This window comes from Rhipicephalus microplus, chromosome X, assembly GCF_043290135.1.
Source record: "Rhipicephalus microplus isolate Deutch F79 chromosome X, USDA_Rmic, whole genome shotgun sequence".
In the NCBI taxonomy this organism is placed as follows: domain Eukaryota; kingdom Metazoa; phylum Arthropoda; class Arachnida; order Ixodida; family Ixodidae; genus Rhipicephalus; species Rhipicephalus microplus.
This window is the reverse complement of record NC_134710.1, coordinates 177,528,779-177,548,594: the sequence shown is the minus strand read 5'-3', so window position 1 is coordinate 177,548,594 and position 19,816 is coordinate 177,528,779. Positions and strand designations below refer to the sequence as shown.

Genomic DNA, 19,816 nt, shown 5'->3' with positions numbered 1-19,816 from the left:
CTGCCAGAAATATTTCAAAGCAAGTTGAGGGGTTTATTGCGCACTTCAACCGCTTTCTTTTTTTCTCGGCGGTCCCAACAAGCTGCGCCGAAAACTACAGGAAGGAATGGCAGTAAAGAAGTGCGATATGTCAGCACACATTATGAGCTAGAGCATGCTTGATAAAACACAGTAGCTTTTTCGTGTTGCCATTCCCATGTGCGAGTGTGACTATGCAATGTTAGAAGATTTTGGACAGCAGTGCCAGCATGTGGCAGCACACTGCGGCAAGAAGCACATTCGATTAAAACGCTGCTCTTGATTTATTTTGGCTATAGGCCAATAGCATGCTTTCATTTGTTCTACACCACATACAGGCATTCGAAAATTCGAAGTGAGCACAGTCATCTATATGAAAAAAGTCACTTGCAGCTGCAAGATTTGGCTGATATGTTGATAGCAGCATCTGTTATTCACAGGTGTGTCTTTTCACAAAGCCCAAGCGGTGGCACAGACCTGTTATATTACTTGCCTGTAATCCTCACAAGATTGATAAATCAAAAACCATGTACTAATTAAGGCTAAAGCATTTGACTACAAAACACACGCGCACACACACACACACACGCACACGCACACGCACGCACGCGCGCACGCACACACACACACACGCACGCACGCTGCGCGCGCGCAACTGCCTACCAAGAGAAAAGTTCAGTTGTGAAGAGAACAACAATAGAAAGGATCAAGCCAACATTTAGTTGTCCTACCTTGCTAAACTAAACTCATATTAGACTGGCTATATATGTCCCAAGTTTTAAACAAGTTTGGTATATTAGCAACATAGCAAACACATCCAACTTTCTCGGGCAAACACACTGGACACACCCTTCGGCAGAAGCACAACTTTTTTTCCTCTGTTTCTGAGCAAATACCAATGTGAGATATGTTTTTGAATAGTTTTGATGTAAGCATCACACACATGAGCACACACACAGAGCCTGGCAGTTTATTGACATGCACCAGTATACAATACATACCATTGTTGCTTTAAAAAGTGTCGCTCATGCCAACATTGTCGCGAGCCGCATCTGCAGTCTGGTCGGAATCGCTGAGCAAGGTTTCCTCGAAGCCGCAAGTGTCGCCGGGATCCGGATTTTCATCGCTGTCGTCATGCGCATTACTCAGACTTCACGCGTCGAACGCCACTACTCCAGAACATCCATTACCAGCTAAAGATTGAGGAATGCTCTTGCTGAGTGTAGCTGGTTGGCCGACTGCGCCTCCACCGCTCCTTGTCCGAGGTACTACATATTGCGATCCAGGCTCCAAATAGCGTTTTTTTTTTCTTTTTGATCGAGGCTGGGGTTAAGTTGAATCCATCTCTCGTCGAACTTGACACAAACTTCAAATAGCGCGCTTGATGGTGTCCACACAAAATGAGGTTGCGGGACTGATAATAAGTGAACGGGTAAAGATCGATCACATCGACCAAGGCTTCACATCCACAAACTGCTTGCTGTGCCTTGAATGTTAAGCACGCGGCACGGATTTTGCCGAAAACTCTAACATGTGCCACGAGATCACGGCGCAAGGTAGTGATCTTACAGAACACCTCGCGTGCTTAAGGTGTATTGTACTGTGGTCGCCACGGAGGAAGGTGGTCGCCGCCATGGTGGTCGTTGACTGCCATTATGGCTAGATGATTGTAGCCATAATGATGTGATAGATGGATGAATGGATTGATATGGCTGTACCCTTTAAATTGGGCGGCGGCTAACGCCACCTAGCCTAACCAACGCGAATATGGCGACACAGCGCATGACCTCTGAAATTGCCGCTGCGCACCCGTCATTGCGCATTTGCCATCTCTGAGGCAATGCACAGCGTCACCATTTTACAGTAACTGCATTCATTGTCTATATATTATTTGCTGTGAGCTCTGAAAAAACTACCCTATAAAGTTGTAAAAACATGAAGTAAATGTTTTTGCAAATAAATATTTTTGTTTTGAAAAACTAAATTGCATTGTGTTGAGGAAAAAGTCGTGGACTCGTAGTTGCATAAACTATTCGGGAGATCCACAGAACACCTACCAGTTTGGAGATCCACAAATGTCACTGCCATCGTCATCAATAGCAAGTTCGTGGCGGCCTTGGTACATGTGTAGCGCATGTGAACATCGTTAGGTCTCTTAATTGCTCAGTATCGCGCCTGTACACTCGCAATTCTCCAAGATGTTTGGTTTCGCGATGATAATTAAAAATTAATAGTCCCGGTAAGTGCATGTAAGTACATCAATCCGAAGGATACGGGCAATTTTGATCCTCACAAGTGGTACCGGGTGTTCTGGAAGGATAACGCATGCGGCCACTATCACGCTCAAGTGATTAAGCTTTACGGTAAGTCCGTGCCTCTTGTATTCCCAATACAAAAACAAAGAGGAGGAAGCAGTCATTCTGAAGTGATTTACTGGTCATATTTTCTTAGGCACCGAGGCTGATGCAAGGAATGCAACAGAAAAACGACCATCCATTCCGCAGACCCGATTGCGACTCCTCCAATAGCTACAGTTCAAATGAAGTGGACAATGAGTCGTTTAAAATAAGTTGCAATTGGTCACACTGCAGCTGATATGGTACTTGCAGCGTAATTATTACCGACAGCCAAGTTTGGCTATCGTTGACATTGCGGCTGATGTGCTACTGCAGCGCAATTATAATCGACAGCCAATTTTGCTCTGCACGTGGTGCCGTGTCACACATGAAGCACCAATGCTCTGATATACTCCCCGCCCCCTTAACGAATATATCAGAGCATTGCTGCTCTACTACTGCGCGGGCACCGGAACGTCGTATTGAAGGTGGTGGTAAAGTTGCAGTATGCTGAAGAGCTATTTTTATTTTATTCTATCGTGGTATGAGCGCAGCTTAGTCACATATTTTTGTACAATTGACTGGTTTAAAATTATTTTTGCTTGTGTGGATATACGCCCTGTTTGTGCTTGCGAAGTAGCAGTGAAATTTGTGTGTTGGGTTGTCTGCAGTTGTAAGAAACACGATGTCAAGCTGCTGTTAAGCAGAAGACAAAGCACGTCAGCAACCGTTTTAAGAAGCAGCAGGGAGGCCTGCTGTTTGCTGATACTGAAAAAAAGTACAGAGAAAGAGCTTCTGAAAGAAGTGAATATATATGCTGAGGGCTGAAAATAGAAAAGTATTAGAAAGAATAAGCCTACCGTAAAATGCCCTTCGCAGCAAAAGTTTCCGAACAGGTATATCATTTCTTTATAAGCTGTTGTAACGCACTGCTGCTAGGGTTGTATGCAGCAGCAAGTTGCCCTATTCTTATAGCGTGCAATTTTGCTGAAAAACAGAATGTAATGTAAGCTCATGGGTGGCAGGGATGCATGCATGTTTTTCTAATCACTTGTAAATGTGCTTTTACAACTTTCACATTGAGTCGCTCGCTGAATTCCGTGCCGACCGGTTGTGCGCCCGCGCGCTCCACACGCTCGCGACCTTCGGCGTCACCGTAGCTCTGGCCGACTGGGCTCGCCCTACGTCATCTCCTGCCGCCGACGACCTTCGACGACAGTGAAGCTCTGACTTACTGGACCTGTTCTACGCCATCTACAGACGCCGACAACATCTCTCGCAAGTGTACCCCGTCCTCGGACTCCAGTGACCGTGCTTCCATTTTTCCTGTCCCTCCTATCCCCTCAGTTTGTTGTTGCTTCTTCTTCCTCTTTTCTATACCTTTACTCCTAACTTTTATATCCCTCCTCACCCCCATCCCTTGTGAGCCCTGTGGCGGTGTCGCTCACTGAAGCAGACAATAACGGTGCTCACTTTTCTCTTCCTTTCTCTTTCTCAAGAACCACTACGCACATTGTGGTGGATATTAAAAAGAACACCACTTGGTCAAAATTTCTTGAGCCCTCCACTACGGCATCCTTTATTATCACACAATGGTTTTAGATGTGACATGCAACGTATCATTACACTTTAATTGCATATCTCAACTGCATGCTATGTTTATCATATATATTATTTGACCATGCACACCTATGATGCTACCGTGAGAATTAAGGGTGCAATATACTTTATTTCTGCACACTCTAGTTTTTCATTGCAGCAAAGAACCTTGTCCTTTGTGGGTGTTGCAGCCGCAAGCATCAAAAACAGAAACGACTTGCACCTTTGCCACCACTATGTGCTCCCACGCTGGAACCACCACAGCGACCACGGACAGCCCTGAAGTAGAACACTCAAGTGTGAGGGAGGCTGCACCGCTTATCGATTATGTGCCCACTGACAGAGAGGTATCATAAAACTCTAGAATGCTTTGTCTTGAAGATATATTGCTTTGCTTTAATGAGAAAATGTGCATTGACAAACTGATGTGTGCACATCATCTTTGACTTGTTTTATAGGTGTTTCGGAGCAAAGGAATTGCCGTTCCCAAGAGGTTGTACAATCACCTCATGGGCTTGAAAAGACAGACCCGTTTTGTTCGTGAGGCGGCCGTTGCCAATTTTTATACAGCAGGCCTAGTCGGTATAAGTGTTACTGGCGCAGCCTCCAATCGGTCTAAAGGGGAGGCGAAATCTCCCTTGGAGAAAGAAACATATGCTGTGTTTTCAGGTAGGTAAAATTTTGCAATCTGACCAAAATTCATGGAAGTTGGTGGCTCCATTTTTGCACGTAATCAGCCGAGGTTTTACTGCCAACTTGTGTTATAATTACTTACAAAAGCTTCAAGTGTAGCTTTTGCCTACTGGAGCTGGATACTTTTATGCAAGAATCCACAAACTAATATTAAACAATATTAGAGAGGCAGACTGGTAGCACTCCTACTTATTTCCTTGGCATATTGACTCCTCTATTTATAGTGCACATAATTGTCGCTTAATAAGTGCTCGTAACTTGCTTTGTTTTTGATCATGCAGATTTCTTCAACCATTTTTTTTAAGCACACCGTTCTGATTGGAGAGGTTGAGCAAATGAAGAAGCTCCTCAATAAAGCTTTGGCAAACAAAATTAATGACTTTATGAAATCAAAAGATTAACCAAGGAATGGCACATCAAATAAAATATTTTGTTTGATTTCTGTGTTTATATTTGTGTCCTGCTTGCTCTGATGTAGCGGTGCACCTGCCAGTTGGCTAAGCACCGATTCGCTTGTGGGCCTATCAGAGTAGAATGCTACATTTATAGGCTGGTACACCAGTACTGGAACACTGATAGACTAATACACTCATAGACTGATACACTCATAGACTGATACACTCATAGACTGATACACTCATAGACTGATACACTCATAGACTGATACACTCATATATACACCTATAGACTGATACACCTATAGACTTATACAACTGTCAATAACCTGATAGCCTATAAGTTTTTCTATCAGAATTTTTGCTAGGGTGTCCAGGTGCGACTGCCCGGTTCCCTCCATGTGGCCGATACAACGGCGAATCACACTGAATGCTGCCGCCACTTCAGCGGTGGAGTACGCACGTGTAGCGAGTGCTTCGTTCGGAAGATCCTCCTCGTCACATGAGCTGTTGGCCTGGGCATCCTGGGTCCCTGGGACGGCAGCTACTATGTCCTCGTCAGCGAGCACATCACAGTCCGCTTCCATGAAATCGTCCGCAGACACTTCGTGTAGAACTGCTGCCAAAAAGCGGGACGACAACTTGCGAAACGCATCGCATATGCGCTCGTCATCGTCGCCTTCACCGGTTTCTGCAAGCTCCGTCGTCTGGAGGCCTGCCTTGCGGAAGCAGTTTACCATCGTGTCAGTCTTCACGTCTAGCCAGGCATTGAAGATCTCCGTGGGAGAAAAGTTTGCCAAGATTTTCACTCCGTCATCCACTACTGGATGTTTTGGCTGCTGACAGCTTTGCTTTCGGCAAAAATGATTTTGCCAATGATGTTATAGCGTTGTTTAAATCTGTGAATCCACCCGGTGTTATCGGCGAAGTCGTTTCATCGAGTGCAGCGGCTAACCATTTGGCCTTGGCAATCAGCATCGGGCCATTATCCAGAATGTTCTTCGCGCGCACTTCCAAAACCCAGGCATAGAGTGCCTTTTCTACATTACCGTAAGCAGGAGTGCGCACATGACATGCTCCCCACGTTCGCTGCTCCGCCGCCTTTGCCTTGATATCTGATTTGTTTTTAAACAAGGTACTCAGAGTGTTCTGTGGTATCCCAAAGTCATCCACGACAATTTAACATATCTCGCCTGCCTCAACACGCTGAATAGCCTTCAAGTTCGTGGCAAAGTCAAGAGTCTTGCACTTCTTGACGCTGGCCATAGCTACACGAGAAGTCGACAATTCAAGGAGTCCGCAGTGGCTTTGTCCATCATGCATGCAAAAGAGAAATGCTGCAGACGCAGTGGCACATAGGCGACGCGACAACGAAAGCAACAAAGCGCTCGTGAGGTGATGGCCACGTGTGTGAGGGCAATAGCAGAAGCTGCAAGCTGTGGTCGGCTGATCAAAACTGGCAAAACAGCATCAAAAAATAGAAGAAAAGGCGAAAGGAGGAAGACGTCGGCTCTCAGCTCCTTCGTTCCTGCTCTCCGAGCCAACAGGTATGCGGAGAAAGCGTGAGAGAAAGAGAAACGAAAAAAAAAAAAACTTTCGCAAGTTAGAGATTGTGCAGTGCGAGCCCTCTCACTCTTACATTTTTTTCGTCTGTTTCGAGTTTTGGCGGAGGCGTGGTGCTGCGCAGAGGCCACCAAGCACCGCGAAGAGCACACCTTCCAACTCACGTGCAGAGCTGCGTTGCCACGGAGACTGCACGGCGTTCGATATATCCGAAGGCGGGTAAAAGTACCGTTCGATATGAGCGTGTGAATTTCTCTACTTTTACAAAGGAATTTCAAATTTACGAGTTCGATACATCCGAAAATTCTATATATGTGGGTTCGATATATCCATGTTCGACTGTATCTTGGTTCATGGGTGTTCTTTTTATTTCACTCCCATCGAAGTGTGGCTGCCTGGTCGGGAATCTAAGCTGCATCTTCAAGCATAGCGGCGCGACACCACACATGCTATGCAACCACAGGGTTTGCTCGATCAATGTCTCGTGCATACATATCGCGAACAGGACATACATACAATGCCAGAAAAAAAATTGATGCAGCTACCACTTGCTCTGTTTTTGCTTGCTTTGTTTTAATACAGATGTGGGCTGCGTGGTATCGTCGCAGCCAAGACTTATCAATGGGGGCACGTCAGCTTGCACTAGCTTAACACAAAACCTAACAGGCAGCCAGAAAATGAGTACGAGGAAATCACCATGATGGCACAGCACTGTCCCTTCGATACCACTTTGCAGGGCTTCTCTGTTTTTTTTTATTGCTTTTTATGTGAGAGTAGCCTTTGGACAAAATTGTTTTTCTAAACCGCAGTGCAGTATTACTCGCACAATGACTTTTCCAGCTGTTCGTTCCACAATAAAGCACAGCAGCAGCGCACGCGCGTGCTCTCTCCATGGTGCACTGCGACCGGCTGTTTGGGCATGAGCGACTGAGTTGTGTCAGGACTCTCCACCAGGTGCTTTTTTTTGGTGTGCCACCTATTCATCACTAGTCTCCCATGGTGTCCACTTCCTAGCCTGGTTCCCTTCGCAGGACCCCATCCTTTGTCCCAGAATTTTCAGTGCAATCACTTCATTGAATGAAAGCAGCAATGCGATGTTTCATCGGTCAACAGAGACGTTACTTGTTTTCAGCACATTTTAGATGCGCTAACACATCGTCTAGTTGCTTATTTTGTTTGTGCTTGTTTTTGAGTTTGCACTGTTTCATCGTGTTTTATTGCACAAACTCAGCTCTCCTTGCCTTTGACAAACTAGCGATTTTCTTTGCCTGCTGCGTTTATGGTGGCTTTTCAGGTATTTATTTAACTCTCAGGTCCATCATGGTGTATCATACTGCCACTGTATATGAGTCACTGTATATGCTACCTAAAGGAAGCATATACAGTATTGATTGATATGTGAGGTTCAAGATCCCAAAACCACCATATGATTATGAGAGATGCCGTAGTGGAGGGCTCCAGAAATTTCGACCACCTGGGATTCTTTAACGTGCACCCAAATCTGAGCACACGGACCTACAATCTTTCTGCCTCCATCGAAAAATGCAGCTGCTGCAGCCGGGATTCGATCCTGCGACCTGCGGGTCTGCAGCCGAGCACCTTAGCCACTAAACCAGTGCGGCAGGGTAAGCATATACAGTAACCCTAGCGGATCAGTAGTTGCAGCGCTTAGCTGCTGACCCAATGATGAGGGGGGTTCAACCTTACTCATGTATGTTTGTGCATGCATTTGTATGTGTGCGTGAATATGTTAGCAAGCAGAATTTTAAAAATTGGCGGAAAGGGGGTTGGGGTGGGTGGGTGTTGAACCCTTCAAACGTGCCCTCTTGGCTACGCTCTTGGTTGCGTTGTTTGAAACCGGGAGCGGCAGTCTCGTTTCGATGGAGGCGAAATGCTAGAGGCCTGCGTACTATGTGATGTCAGTACTTGTTCAATAGCACAAGATTGTCAAAATTACCAGATGCCTCCACTTTAGTGTCCCTCATAATCATATCATTTTGCGACATAAAAGTCCACATATTATTATTATAATTTAGTATCATGTATTACTTATCGTTCTTGTTGAACGATACTATACAGTGCCTAAGAAGTGTACACTGTAATATGTGTTGTTTACTTTTGAACTGGTTCCTTTTGCAGTTATATTTTATTTTTCAGCAAACGAAAGATTATTGTTTGCCAATGAATGAGAGAAAATATACATATACTAGAAGACACAGAGGTTGGCCTGAGCTAGTATGCCCCCGCCTGCTACACTGTTATAAGGAAGATATATATACATGTATATTTATGAGAAATTCTTTTTATGATTGTAAGCTTGCATTCCTGCGATGGATTATGCCCAATTCATACGAGTTACTGACTTCTGCTAACAGCATGTTCAAGCGCAGTTTGCTTGCTTGACGCGAAAAACCTGGACTCAACAGCTCTCCTGATGTAGATAAACCCCAGCACCTGCAACTAGGACCTCGTCTCCACATGGAGCACAACGCCTTCATTAGTTGGGCGAATATGCAGCGCAAAGAAGCGCACTCACAGATTATGAAAATGGTCTAATAAACCCTGTAAAAATGTGACTTTCAGCTAACACTAGCACTCTTACGTCAGCCAGCTCAGAAGACCCCGTCTTCTGCTGTGACGTCAAAGGGGGATAGTTGTGAAATACAGTATGTTCTAATGCCTAACAGTGGAGCCCAAATTCTTAGAGTTCGGGCTCCATAGTGGTCTATAGTGGCTGCAGTGCTCTACATCACACACGAAGGTCCCGAGATGAAATCCTGGCTATGGTGACCGTTTTTTTTTTTTAATGGAATTGAAAATGCCTTAGTCCCTTTAGGTTAAATTTAAGGGCACATTCAAGAACCTTAGGGCATCGACATTTGCAGAACCCTCCCCTACAGCGTTCCTCATAATCATATCATGGTTTTGAGATGAAAAACAATGTTATTATTATTGTTGCTGTCGTTGTTGTCGCTGTTGTTGTTACAGTTGCGATTGTATGCACGATTGAAGATGTGCACACAGCGCGTAGTTAATACAAGGGCGAGTTAAATAATGTGAAGTACACTGGCGCAACTGCTGTTAATTTTAACCCGGGGCAAAAACTCAAGTCGGTGTACTTCCCGTATATGCCTGTATCGATGGTCTCTTTGATGTTGCTGTGCAATTTTGCACGGTGACCTCAAAGAAAAGATCACACTAGTCTCCGGTTATAATATATTCTGCTCCATCTAACGGACAAAGGAAGAAAAGATGCCATACCCAAGAGCGAGCGTCTTATTTACTTTTCTGTTCTCATCTCTCACTTTCCTTTAGCTGAATTTTCTAACCCTCGACCGGTTGTTTCCAGTGTGTCTTCTCTCTTTTCTCTATGTCCTTGTGTATCAGTGTATGCATGTGAAGTGGATGAATGGATAGATAAACTTCATTAAATATTTTGGAATGCACTGTAGCATGTTGCCGGCCTCACCCACATCAAAACAGAAAGACCAAGTCTCTCTGCTGTGTTGCGGGCCCGTTAGACTGCCTATAACTATTCTTCAAGCCCGAAGCAGCTGGTAATAGCACCCTTTCATTTGAGCGGCATGATAACTTCACCACAGTGTAACGCGGGGCACTGCTGGAGCATGTGTTCCAAGTTGGATATATCATTGCAGAAGGAACATGAATTAGCTGGGTGTATTTCGGGAGAAATTTTGTGCAATAGCGCGGTTTTAGGGCACGCCCTGACCTGAAGAAGCTTGAGTGTCAGAGCCTGAGGTTTGCTTTGTTTTCTGTGTGGTGGAGGGTATTCTCCTTGGCTTCTCAATCGTTTGCACATAAAACCCGATGTCTGAAAAAATTCTGGTTCTGAAGGACATAACGATACATTGGCTTGCGTCACTACGTCGGAGGCTCTCTTTTCACCTGAAGATTCCTCTCTTGAACGTTCAGCATCCATATAGGCCCTCAAAGCTATCATCAATTCTGACCAGATCCTTTGCAGACACAATGGCTGCTTGCCTTGCTGACCAAGCATGAAGCTTCATTTGACATCCATTTTTCTGTATTGGGACAGATGTGTGTCACCACGCATTGGACCGAGACTGACAGTAGTCCATCGTTCATCGTCAACCATATCGCGTATTTGTAGCCAAGCGGAAGGTCATCAAAGAAAACATTGACGACATGACGATAGTTATAGCTCGAAAACAGAACGACGACAAAAAGACAAGAAGGACACATCGTCGTTTTGTTCTTGCGCTATAACTATCGTCATGTCATACAACTAGCCCAAGCTGCCACACTTCTAAATTGACAACATGTTCAGGTGGAAGATCATATGCCCCTCTGCTAGTCCTTGGTCATCACCTGTCATCCTAGTTCACAGAACATGCAGTTCCGTGCGGTTCTGCATAGATTACCGGGTGCTAAACAAAATCACGAACAAGGATGTATATACCCTATGCCACGTATAAACGACACCTTGGATTCGCTACAGCGAGCCCAGTACTTCTGAACTATAGATCTATGATAAGGACACTTATCAGATACCGATGCATGAAGATGACAAAGAAAAAAACGGCGTTTTCAACACCAGATGGACTTCACTAGTTCAATGTAATGCCCTTCAGCCTCTGCAATGCGCCTGCAACATTCGAGCACATTATTGCCACTGTTCTGCACGGCCTGAAGGGAAAGACTCGCCTGTGCTATTAGGACAACATTGTTGTTTTCTCGTCAACCTTCTCTCAATACCTACACCGTTTAGATGAAGTCCTCACTTGCCTTGCTAACGCTGGCCTTCAGCTCAACACAAAAAAAGTGCTGCTTTGCCAGCAAAATTAAAGGAGCACTAACATCAAATTTACTCATTCCAAGATTTTTGCGTCAGCGAGTAGCTATAGAGCCCGTAGCATCGATTCGTGACGTTAAACGCAACTGAGGGATGAATAACTATCACTTTTATTGATTTATATTACTACTATCTAGCACTATTCAAAACGGCCGGCAATCCCGCCACTTTTAACGCTGGGAGCACCAGCAGTGGCGCTACCTCGCGGTCACTTCCATATCACGCCACAGCTGACCACTTCTCCACAGAAAATAGTGACGTCAGGCTCAGCTGCTCCGTAAACATTTCATCTGCTAGGCGGACACATTCAGTCATGCCTTGTCACCTGCATTGCTGTCATCGCTGTACAAAGTGTTGACTCGGATTCAATACGATAGACTGGAGCTTGGAATCCCCGCGATTTGCGACATCGCGAATTATTTTTGCTTCGATCGACCTTTTGTAGAACAGTGATTCAGAAATGAAAGCTGTTCCAAGCAGCACTGCAGAGGTGCTCGAGGATGCACGCTTCAGCCATGTTCACTCCTGTGTCTCAGTTAGCTATATTGGTGTGCTTTGGCATGCAAAGCATTGAGGTATACGCAGAGGGGTGAATGCAATATAGCCATGCAATATGCCAGGTTCTTTTTTGCGCCTCCAGATGGCCCCACCTATCCAGCATCTCGCGATTAACACGGTATTACCACTGTTACGTGGGCGCAAAGTCTACAGATGAACTAAAATTCAACAATACCTGCGTGTTACTTGTTAGCGATGATATCTGACTATACGCTGTTTCACTTTTGATAGCTCGTGGTCGTGTTGATGTGTAACACATACGTGATATGAAAAGACACCCTCATTGCACTTTTTTTGTGCTTCGATTCAGACGACTGCAACTCACCTGCAACTCACAACGATTCCCCGACATGCTGACCGACAAACACACATTTAATCATGCTCTTTTCTTTCGCCGTTCTAAGGGTACTTTTTATCTTGATAATTTCACGAAATCATTCAAACCGGTGCAATGAAAATAAGACGCGACGAGCAAGTGCATTCCTGCTCTTTGGCACCAGTCGGTGGCACGATAAGAACACTCGGATTGTACTAGACAACACTACTAGGGCATCGTCACTCAGGATGATATTTGTGGAATGTATCGCACCGAACATGTAGCACTAGTGTCGATGTCGCAGGGCAGTCTATTTTCTGTTTTTTCTCCTTACCTTTTCTACGCTGTTTCACATAGAATTAAAATAACTTCCACGCGACGGATTACGTTCAAATTTGGCCAAGAAGGCCTATGCATACCAATCGGTCGGATGATGGGCACATCTCGATTTTGAAATTTTATGTCAGTGCTCCTTTAAGGTTTTAGGCCACATTGTAAATAAGGAAAGCATTTGTCCTGATCCCGATAAGATTTCGGCCATTCTTCATTTTTCTTGTCCTGAAATGCCCAAAGACCAACGCAGTTTCCTTGGCCTGGCTTCATACTTTCGCCGATTCATACGAGACTGCCTCGATAGCGGCACCTTTGCACAAATTAATCGGTTCCGATGTTCACTTCGACTGGTCTTCCGACTGCAAATCAGCGTTTAGCCATCTGAAAAACACCCTGATATCAGAACCTGTACTTCACCATTTCGACGAAATAGCACCCACACTCCTGCATACTGAGAGTAGTGGTCACAGCATTAATGGTATTCCCCTGCAGCGCAATGAGTCATCATGTGAAAGGTTCATTGCGTGCAAAAGTCGTATCCTCAGCAACGCCGAGAAGAATTACACCATCACTGAACAGGAGTGTTTAGCTACTGTTTGGTCGGTGCAGAAGTTTCGACCTTTCCTACATAGCTGTCATTTTACCATTGTTACAGACCAATGTGCTTTACGTTGGCTTTCCACACTAGAGAATTCATCAGGACGCCTTGGTTAATGGATTATACATCTTCAAGAATATGACGTCACTATTATCTACAAGTGCAGTAAGAATCACCACGACGCAGATGCGCTTTCTCGCTGCCCACTTCCTACAGAGCCGTCTACTGGTCCCGCTACTAACTTTAGGGATGAACGCTCAGATGGTCCTTCTAGATCTGTTTGATCCTTAGCCACCATTGACAAGATCGCTCTTGAAAACCACAGCTCCATCATAACACACCAACTCACTGCCACTTAGAATGGACGCATCATAAATCACCTTCAGTGAAATTCTCTACCACCTAATGACCGCCTTTGCCAACAGATGAGGCAGTTAAAGCTCAATAACCACGTTCTTTAACGTCACCTCTATCATCCGGATGGTCAAAGTTGGGTGCCCGTGCTACCTCACTCTTTTCGAGCCAATATTCTCAGGCCTATCACGACGACATGACTGCTGGTCCCTTCAGTGTTTAGAAAATATACGACCGCATTAAAGGCCACTTCTTCTGGCCTGATCTGTCCGCCAGCGTAGAAAAGTATGTTGGCTCCTGCAACCTTTGTCAGTGCCGAAAGCTTTTCGACATTACGTCAAAGCAGATAGCTGCAACCACTTTTATGTCCGTTGACACCATTCTAAATATTTGGCATTGATCTGCATGGTTCTTTTCCCATGACTCCCAATGGTCATCAATGGATAGTGACGGCTGTCGATCATTTGACACGTCACGCTGAAATGTTCTGCGTGATTTCAGCCTCCGCTTCTGATGTGGCTACATTTACGCTTAAAGCCTTGATCTTGCGTGCTGGAGCTTATGCCATCCTGAGTGACCGTGGAAAAACTTTCCTTTCACAAATTGTGAAGAAATTGCTGAGAGCCTCCGGTACCAGCCACACGACAACCTCCAGTTTTCACTACCAAACCAATGGGCTGACTGAGCGTTTCATCGTGCACTCTCCCCCATGATAGCCATGCATATTGATCCATACCACACAAACTGGGATGCAATTTTGCCATCTGTAACATTTGCGTACAATACCATCATACAACACACAAATGGGTTCTCCTCATTCTATCTTGTCCACTACCGATCGCCATATTCTCTTTTTGACATCTCGTTCTTGACCGCCCCTGTTACTCCTTCTGCATCCTCCTGTGAACAATATGTGTCCTGCCTCCGCCACTGTCGCCAGCTTGCCAGGCTCAACACTGAGGCAAGACAACAAGACCGCAAAAGTCTGCATGACACATTCCACATGGCTACGTTCTTCCGCCTCAGCGACGAGATGCGACTCCGAATACCCATTCGCACTCCTGGCTTGTGCGACGAATTCCCGTTTCAGTTTCTCGGCCCATACACAGTCTTAGAGCAGACCTCTTCCGTTAATTATCGCACTGAACCTGTGAGTGCTCCAGCTGACTGGCGCTGTTGCGGTACGGAGATACCATACTTACTCGTGTAATGAACGCATTTTTTTTCTCAAAATGTCGGAGAAAAGCTGGGAGTGCATTTATTATGCGGGGCAAATTTTATGAAAACTTTTTTGGGATGAGCGAAAATGCAGTAAAGCAAAAAAAAAGTTTAATTGCTTAATCTTTCGCAATTGACATATGTGTAGAGTGTTTGGAAACAGCTTCCTTGTTGCACTTCACTCAACTTCGGGGATTGATGGCCCTATCTTCCGCAAGCTGTCCCCGCGCCACCTGCGGATGCCACAAAAGCATTTTGTGGCTATCTTTTCTCGCAATCGGTTAACCGTAACAATGGTATCTACTGTGATCTTGATGAGGACCCAGAAGCGTGCACTACGACGCACTTAGCCAACTTCGCAGCAACCTCGCATAACGACCACGAAGTCACTGTTGACATTGTAGCAACTAACCAACATTGCAGCAAGCTACCATCGAAGCATCAAAATGAACCATCGATAACAACAGAATACCGCCACCGCCTCACTATCTACATGAGAAATTACTGTAGAAAAGGTATGTCTTGCATTTCTTAAATTACATACGTATAACAAGCACAAAGAGCAAATCGAAACCAAAGCGAGAATTACGGCTGCTACCATGCTACGAAATTCGACGTAATCCTTTCTGGGCGACAAGCGACTTTCTTCTGCTTTTCCAGAAACCTGCGACGCAATGGCGACAAATTGCCCTCCGCGACAGCCATCGTGATAGCAAATCCTGTCATCGTTGCTCAAAAATTGCGTGTCTGAGTAAAGTTTCGTATTTGCAGGAAGCGACCGTCTGTTGGTACGGGCACTTTCCTGACCTTCGCTCGCTATGTGCTTATCAGCTGCGATGTCTCTACACTCGCACTGTTCGTGAACCCTGCAGTGGCACATAGATAATTTAAAAATACTGAGGACGTGCTGCACACAGATAAAAAGAAAAACAATACTGCACGTTGCAGCCGGTGAAGGTGGAGATGGAGCGAGCCGAGGTGGCCGAAGAGGGTTAATTATAATAAAACGGAAGAGATCCAGCGGGGAAAGAGGCGCTATGCGTCGGTTAGCGAGACTGCAGCGGATGAATATAGGGGGTGCGTTTATTATGCGGCAAAAAATAAGTCACAACTTTACCCCAAAGGCGAAGCAATGAACGCGATAACAACGAATTGGAAGGTCATGCGGAAAATGGCAAGCAGATCGTAACGTGCCCCGCGTTTCTCCCGCACAAATGACGCACGAAATGTACTCACAGGTACAAATGAACACGAATAAGCGACTCAGTTGTTACTTCGCTGTGTCTGAAGTGCACGCTTACGCGAATTTCCACCCTACCCCTCGTTGCAGGGCAAAGAACGCATGGGAGATGAGAGCACGCGCCGCCGCGTCGTGATGATGTGGGGACGCGTGCTCACTGCGCCATCTTGCTGGTAATGCTGAAAACACGATAGTTCCCCCCGAGATGCCCGTTACCTGTGGTAAGTGGCAAGTATGAATAGCTTGCCACTGAAGGAGGGGGTTCTTCGTGGCTCAGTGGCTAACGCCTTGCACTCACGATTTTCAGAGGTCCCACAATCATTTCTGCATGCTGAAGTCTTTTTCTGGATTATTTTTATTTCTTGCGTTTTCATGCATTAAGATACGTATACATATACGGTGAGTGACGGTGGCAAAATCCAGCTGAGGTTGTCCATATAATTGGTAATAAAATCCAAATTTCAACGACGGAAGTTGAGGGTGCGTTTATTATGCTAATGCGTTCATTACGCGAGTAAATACGGTAGTATGAATGTCTCGCATATGAAGCCTTTCGCAAGGCATTCTCCGCACCTTTGAGTTACGGCCAGGATGGCCATGCGAGAAATTAGTGTGGGCATTTATAAGACGCTTCTTCAATACCTATAATTAACCATCAGCACATGATTTTCTTCATCTTCATCGTTTGTGTGGACATCGCTCGAGCCTGTTTTGTGCCTCAGATGTGACTGGTGTGGTCCTGTCTTCCAGGCCTAATAAAGGTGTGTAAAGCACTACGCCGCAATATGTTCGAGCACGCACCTGTGTATTGAAAGATAAGCAGCGTTCAGTCTGACATTCTACCTTTTTCTAGGGCACATAGCATTGCGAATCTTGGCAGACGATATCGTGCGTGCCCAGTGCATGCATTTTTCTTGCCTGCTTGAAACACTTAAACCTGGTGACAACCTTACCTTTTAAGTTGTCCAGAGAAAATTGACTCTGTACGATTAGACCAGGTTAATACGAGGCTAAATGACCCTCCCAGCAGTCTGGCTATTTGCTCCTGTGCTGCCCTTTACAGCCATGTCGCAAAAAAAAAAAGAAACCCAGGAGCGTGTTTATCTGATGGTGGAAACTTGACTCACCATACCAGACAATAAAAGTAGAAACAGTGATCTACAAAACCGCATTAAAAAAAAATTGCATGGCTATGCTAACTCACTGGTGAGTTTGTACCATCATAAACTAAAACTTTTTTTTTGCCTTCCCGTTGTAGACATAGGTCACACACACATATTTCTTGGAAAACTTGAACTTTTATAAAAATTTATTATGTCTATATTATTTTGGAGGCCTACAACTGTGCTTTGCCTGCCTATTTTCAACGCAGTACCTTAAACCCCAATTTTTCGTGCCTATACATCCAGCCTCTAGTCATGATCTTTCAGAAAAATAAAAATAGTTAAAGGAGTACTGACATAGCGATTTTCAGTTGTTTCTTTGCATCAAACAAAAATCCGAACCCTTGAGAGCTTAGAAAACGTAGTGCTAAACATGTGAGTACTCGAAAGAAGCTAATTACGGTGTGTTTTTGAAAGCTAGTTTCGGTTTTTACTGTACCTCGTTAAAACATTGAATGAGCTCACATGCTCACACAAGATATACAGAAATTTCCATGACCGATTAGCACTGTGGCTCTGTTGGTGATGCACAAGTGGCCATCTTGAAAGTTTTGGTACCTGACGTCATCACAACCAGCCAGACTGCAGGTTGAACTCTCCAGCCTTAGCTTGAACACCGAGGCTGGCACTTGTGAACAATTACAATCAACGAATATTGCCTATAGAGGAGCATGACATTTCATTTTTCACTCATAATCTGAGGTGTATGGGTTAACCCTTAGGTGTTGAAAAATAAGCTGGCGAAACTTTAGCACATTTGGTCAAGAACTTAACTATAACGAGCATTTTTATAAACACGCAAGCGGCCCAAAAGTATGACAACACTGGTGTACTCGTGAGCCGTGCTAAAACAAGCTGCTTGTTTGCAAACGTCTGTATACCAGCAAGAGTAGATAGCATTTTAAAAAAGATCTAAATACAAAGTTTTTGATCAAGACATAATATGTACCACCATGATGTCACCTCCATACGTTTTTCATCTCCTATTTGAAAGAGAATTCAAGCTGGACACTGCATTATCTCAAAATCTGGATGAAACAACCTGAAAGGAAACCCTTGATGTTTACACCTAGTACTGTTGCCCCACGTACAATATCACCAAAATGTAAAAACAGGGGTGCCATCCCCAAGCAACCACTTTACATGATACTTTTACTTTTGCGATATTTTATGAAATTAGCCCCAGATGCATCCACATCTATCAAGGTTTCTGGCCTACTGTCTTGGCACAGTTGACACAGAGCCAGAACTTTGTGGCCTGTAAACAGCCAAACATGCCCGACACTAGTCTCACAAAACTTTGCGAAGGTGGCTCCAAAACTGACACTCTGAGAACATCATTCAAGAATCTGCGTCATCTTTTACTAACTCGTGGGAGTATTGTGGATGCCTGCTAAAGCACGACAGTGCATTGATTGGCAATATGATAAGCATATTTTCTTGGTACAGAGCCAATAAAAATGTTGCTGTGGATGTTCAGTGGCAAGGCATAAAAAGCTTTCGCAAATATAACCAATGCAGCTTTAGGAAAGCTCAATGCAGTTTATGCAAGGCCATCAGTCTTCATTCTTCAGATTTTGCCTTCTCAAAACTTTTTCTATTTATTAGTTTCAGGCAGGATATTAATGTAGCTAAAAGCTATGTCCACAACTTATTATTTGCGTTATTTTTCCCTCTTCTAATAACCACATCATAGAGTCAATACCTGTTTTCTTTATCATTTCTGCTGCAATTCTATGTGCAGTACCTCAGATTGTACCCTCCCTTTGAGATGCTATATGCGCCAGCAAAACAACAATATTAGTAAATGACCCCAGGCACTCACCACCAATAAAGTCCATCACTGGGCCAGAGCCTGAAGTGCTAACTTGATTTTCAATCCATTGCATCCAGTGGTTCATTTCCCCAGCAATAGCTGGAAACCTTGGTGTATCTGTAAAAGACACCATGATACTTCCACAGCAACCTACAGCCACATATGAGTGTAGAGGTAGGCAAATTCAATAGCTGCTGTCAAACAAAAGAAGGACTATACGACCAGACATATCGCATTAAGTATTTTGTTTAGTGTATTTAGTCCTATAATACACTCAAAAATCTATTTAGCGTGACATTACTGTTCCAAAATAATTGTGCTGCACACATCGTTATTTTACTGCTCTCTCACTTTCATCTGAAATTCATAATGTTCAAACTAGTGGCTGCAATTCATGGCAAGAAGGCACATTTCCAGCCATAGTTTACGAGCACTGTTAGAAACTAAAGACCACTGCTGAAATGTGGCCAAGAATCACATTTAAAAAAAGAAGTCATTAATAAAGATGTGCATGTAAATGTTTCACAAGTTCAGCAGAAGAACCCCCGTGAAATGTGCAGCCACCTGCAACCTACACTTGCACAAACACAATTCACACCAAAGACAAAGACACACTGAACAAACAAGCACTAGCTTGAAAAAGTTTTGTGTAAGATTATCTTTTATCTTCAGTCATAAAGGCACTTGTCTTTTGAGCAAGCAGATATCTTCCGAATAAGCATTTTGGATGCAGACACACAACCTAGAGTGATTTCCTCTTCAGAAGTGGTCTTTCCTGGATA

At 44.5% G+C, this 19,816-nt stretch overlaps 1 protein-coding gene across 2 annotated transcripts in view; it reads right to left on the bottom strand.

Moving 5' to 3' along the window:
• LOC119177222 (short transient receptor potential channel 4-associated protein) overlaps positions 1 to 19,816 on the bottom strand; it is a 238,014-nt gene that overhangs the window by 150,593 nt on the left and 67,605 nt on the right. For both annotated transcript variants that reach the window (XM_075878275.1, XM_037428640.2), the window contains exon 10: positions 19,044 to 19,151. In XM_075878275.1, the coding sequence (XP_075734390.1) occupies positions 19,044 to 19,151 (108 nt within the window). The remainder of the gene's footprint in view (positions 1 to 19,043; positions 19,152 to 19,816) is intronic.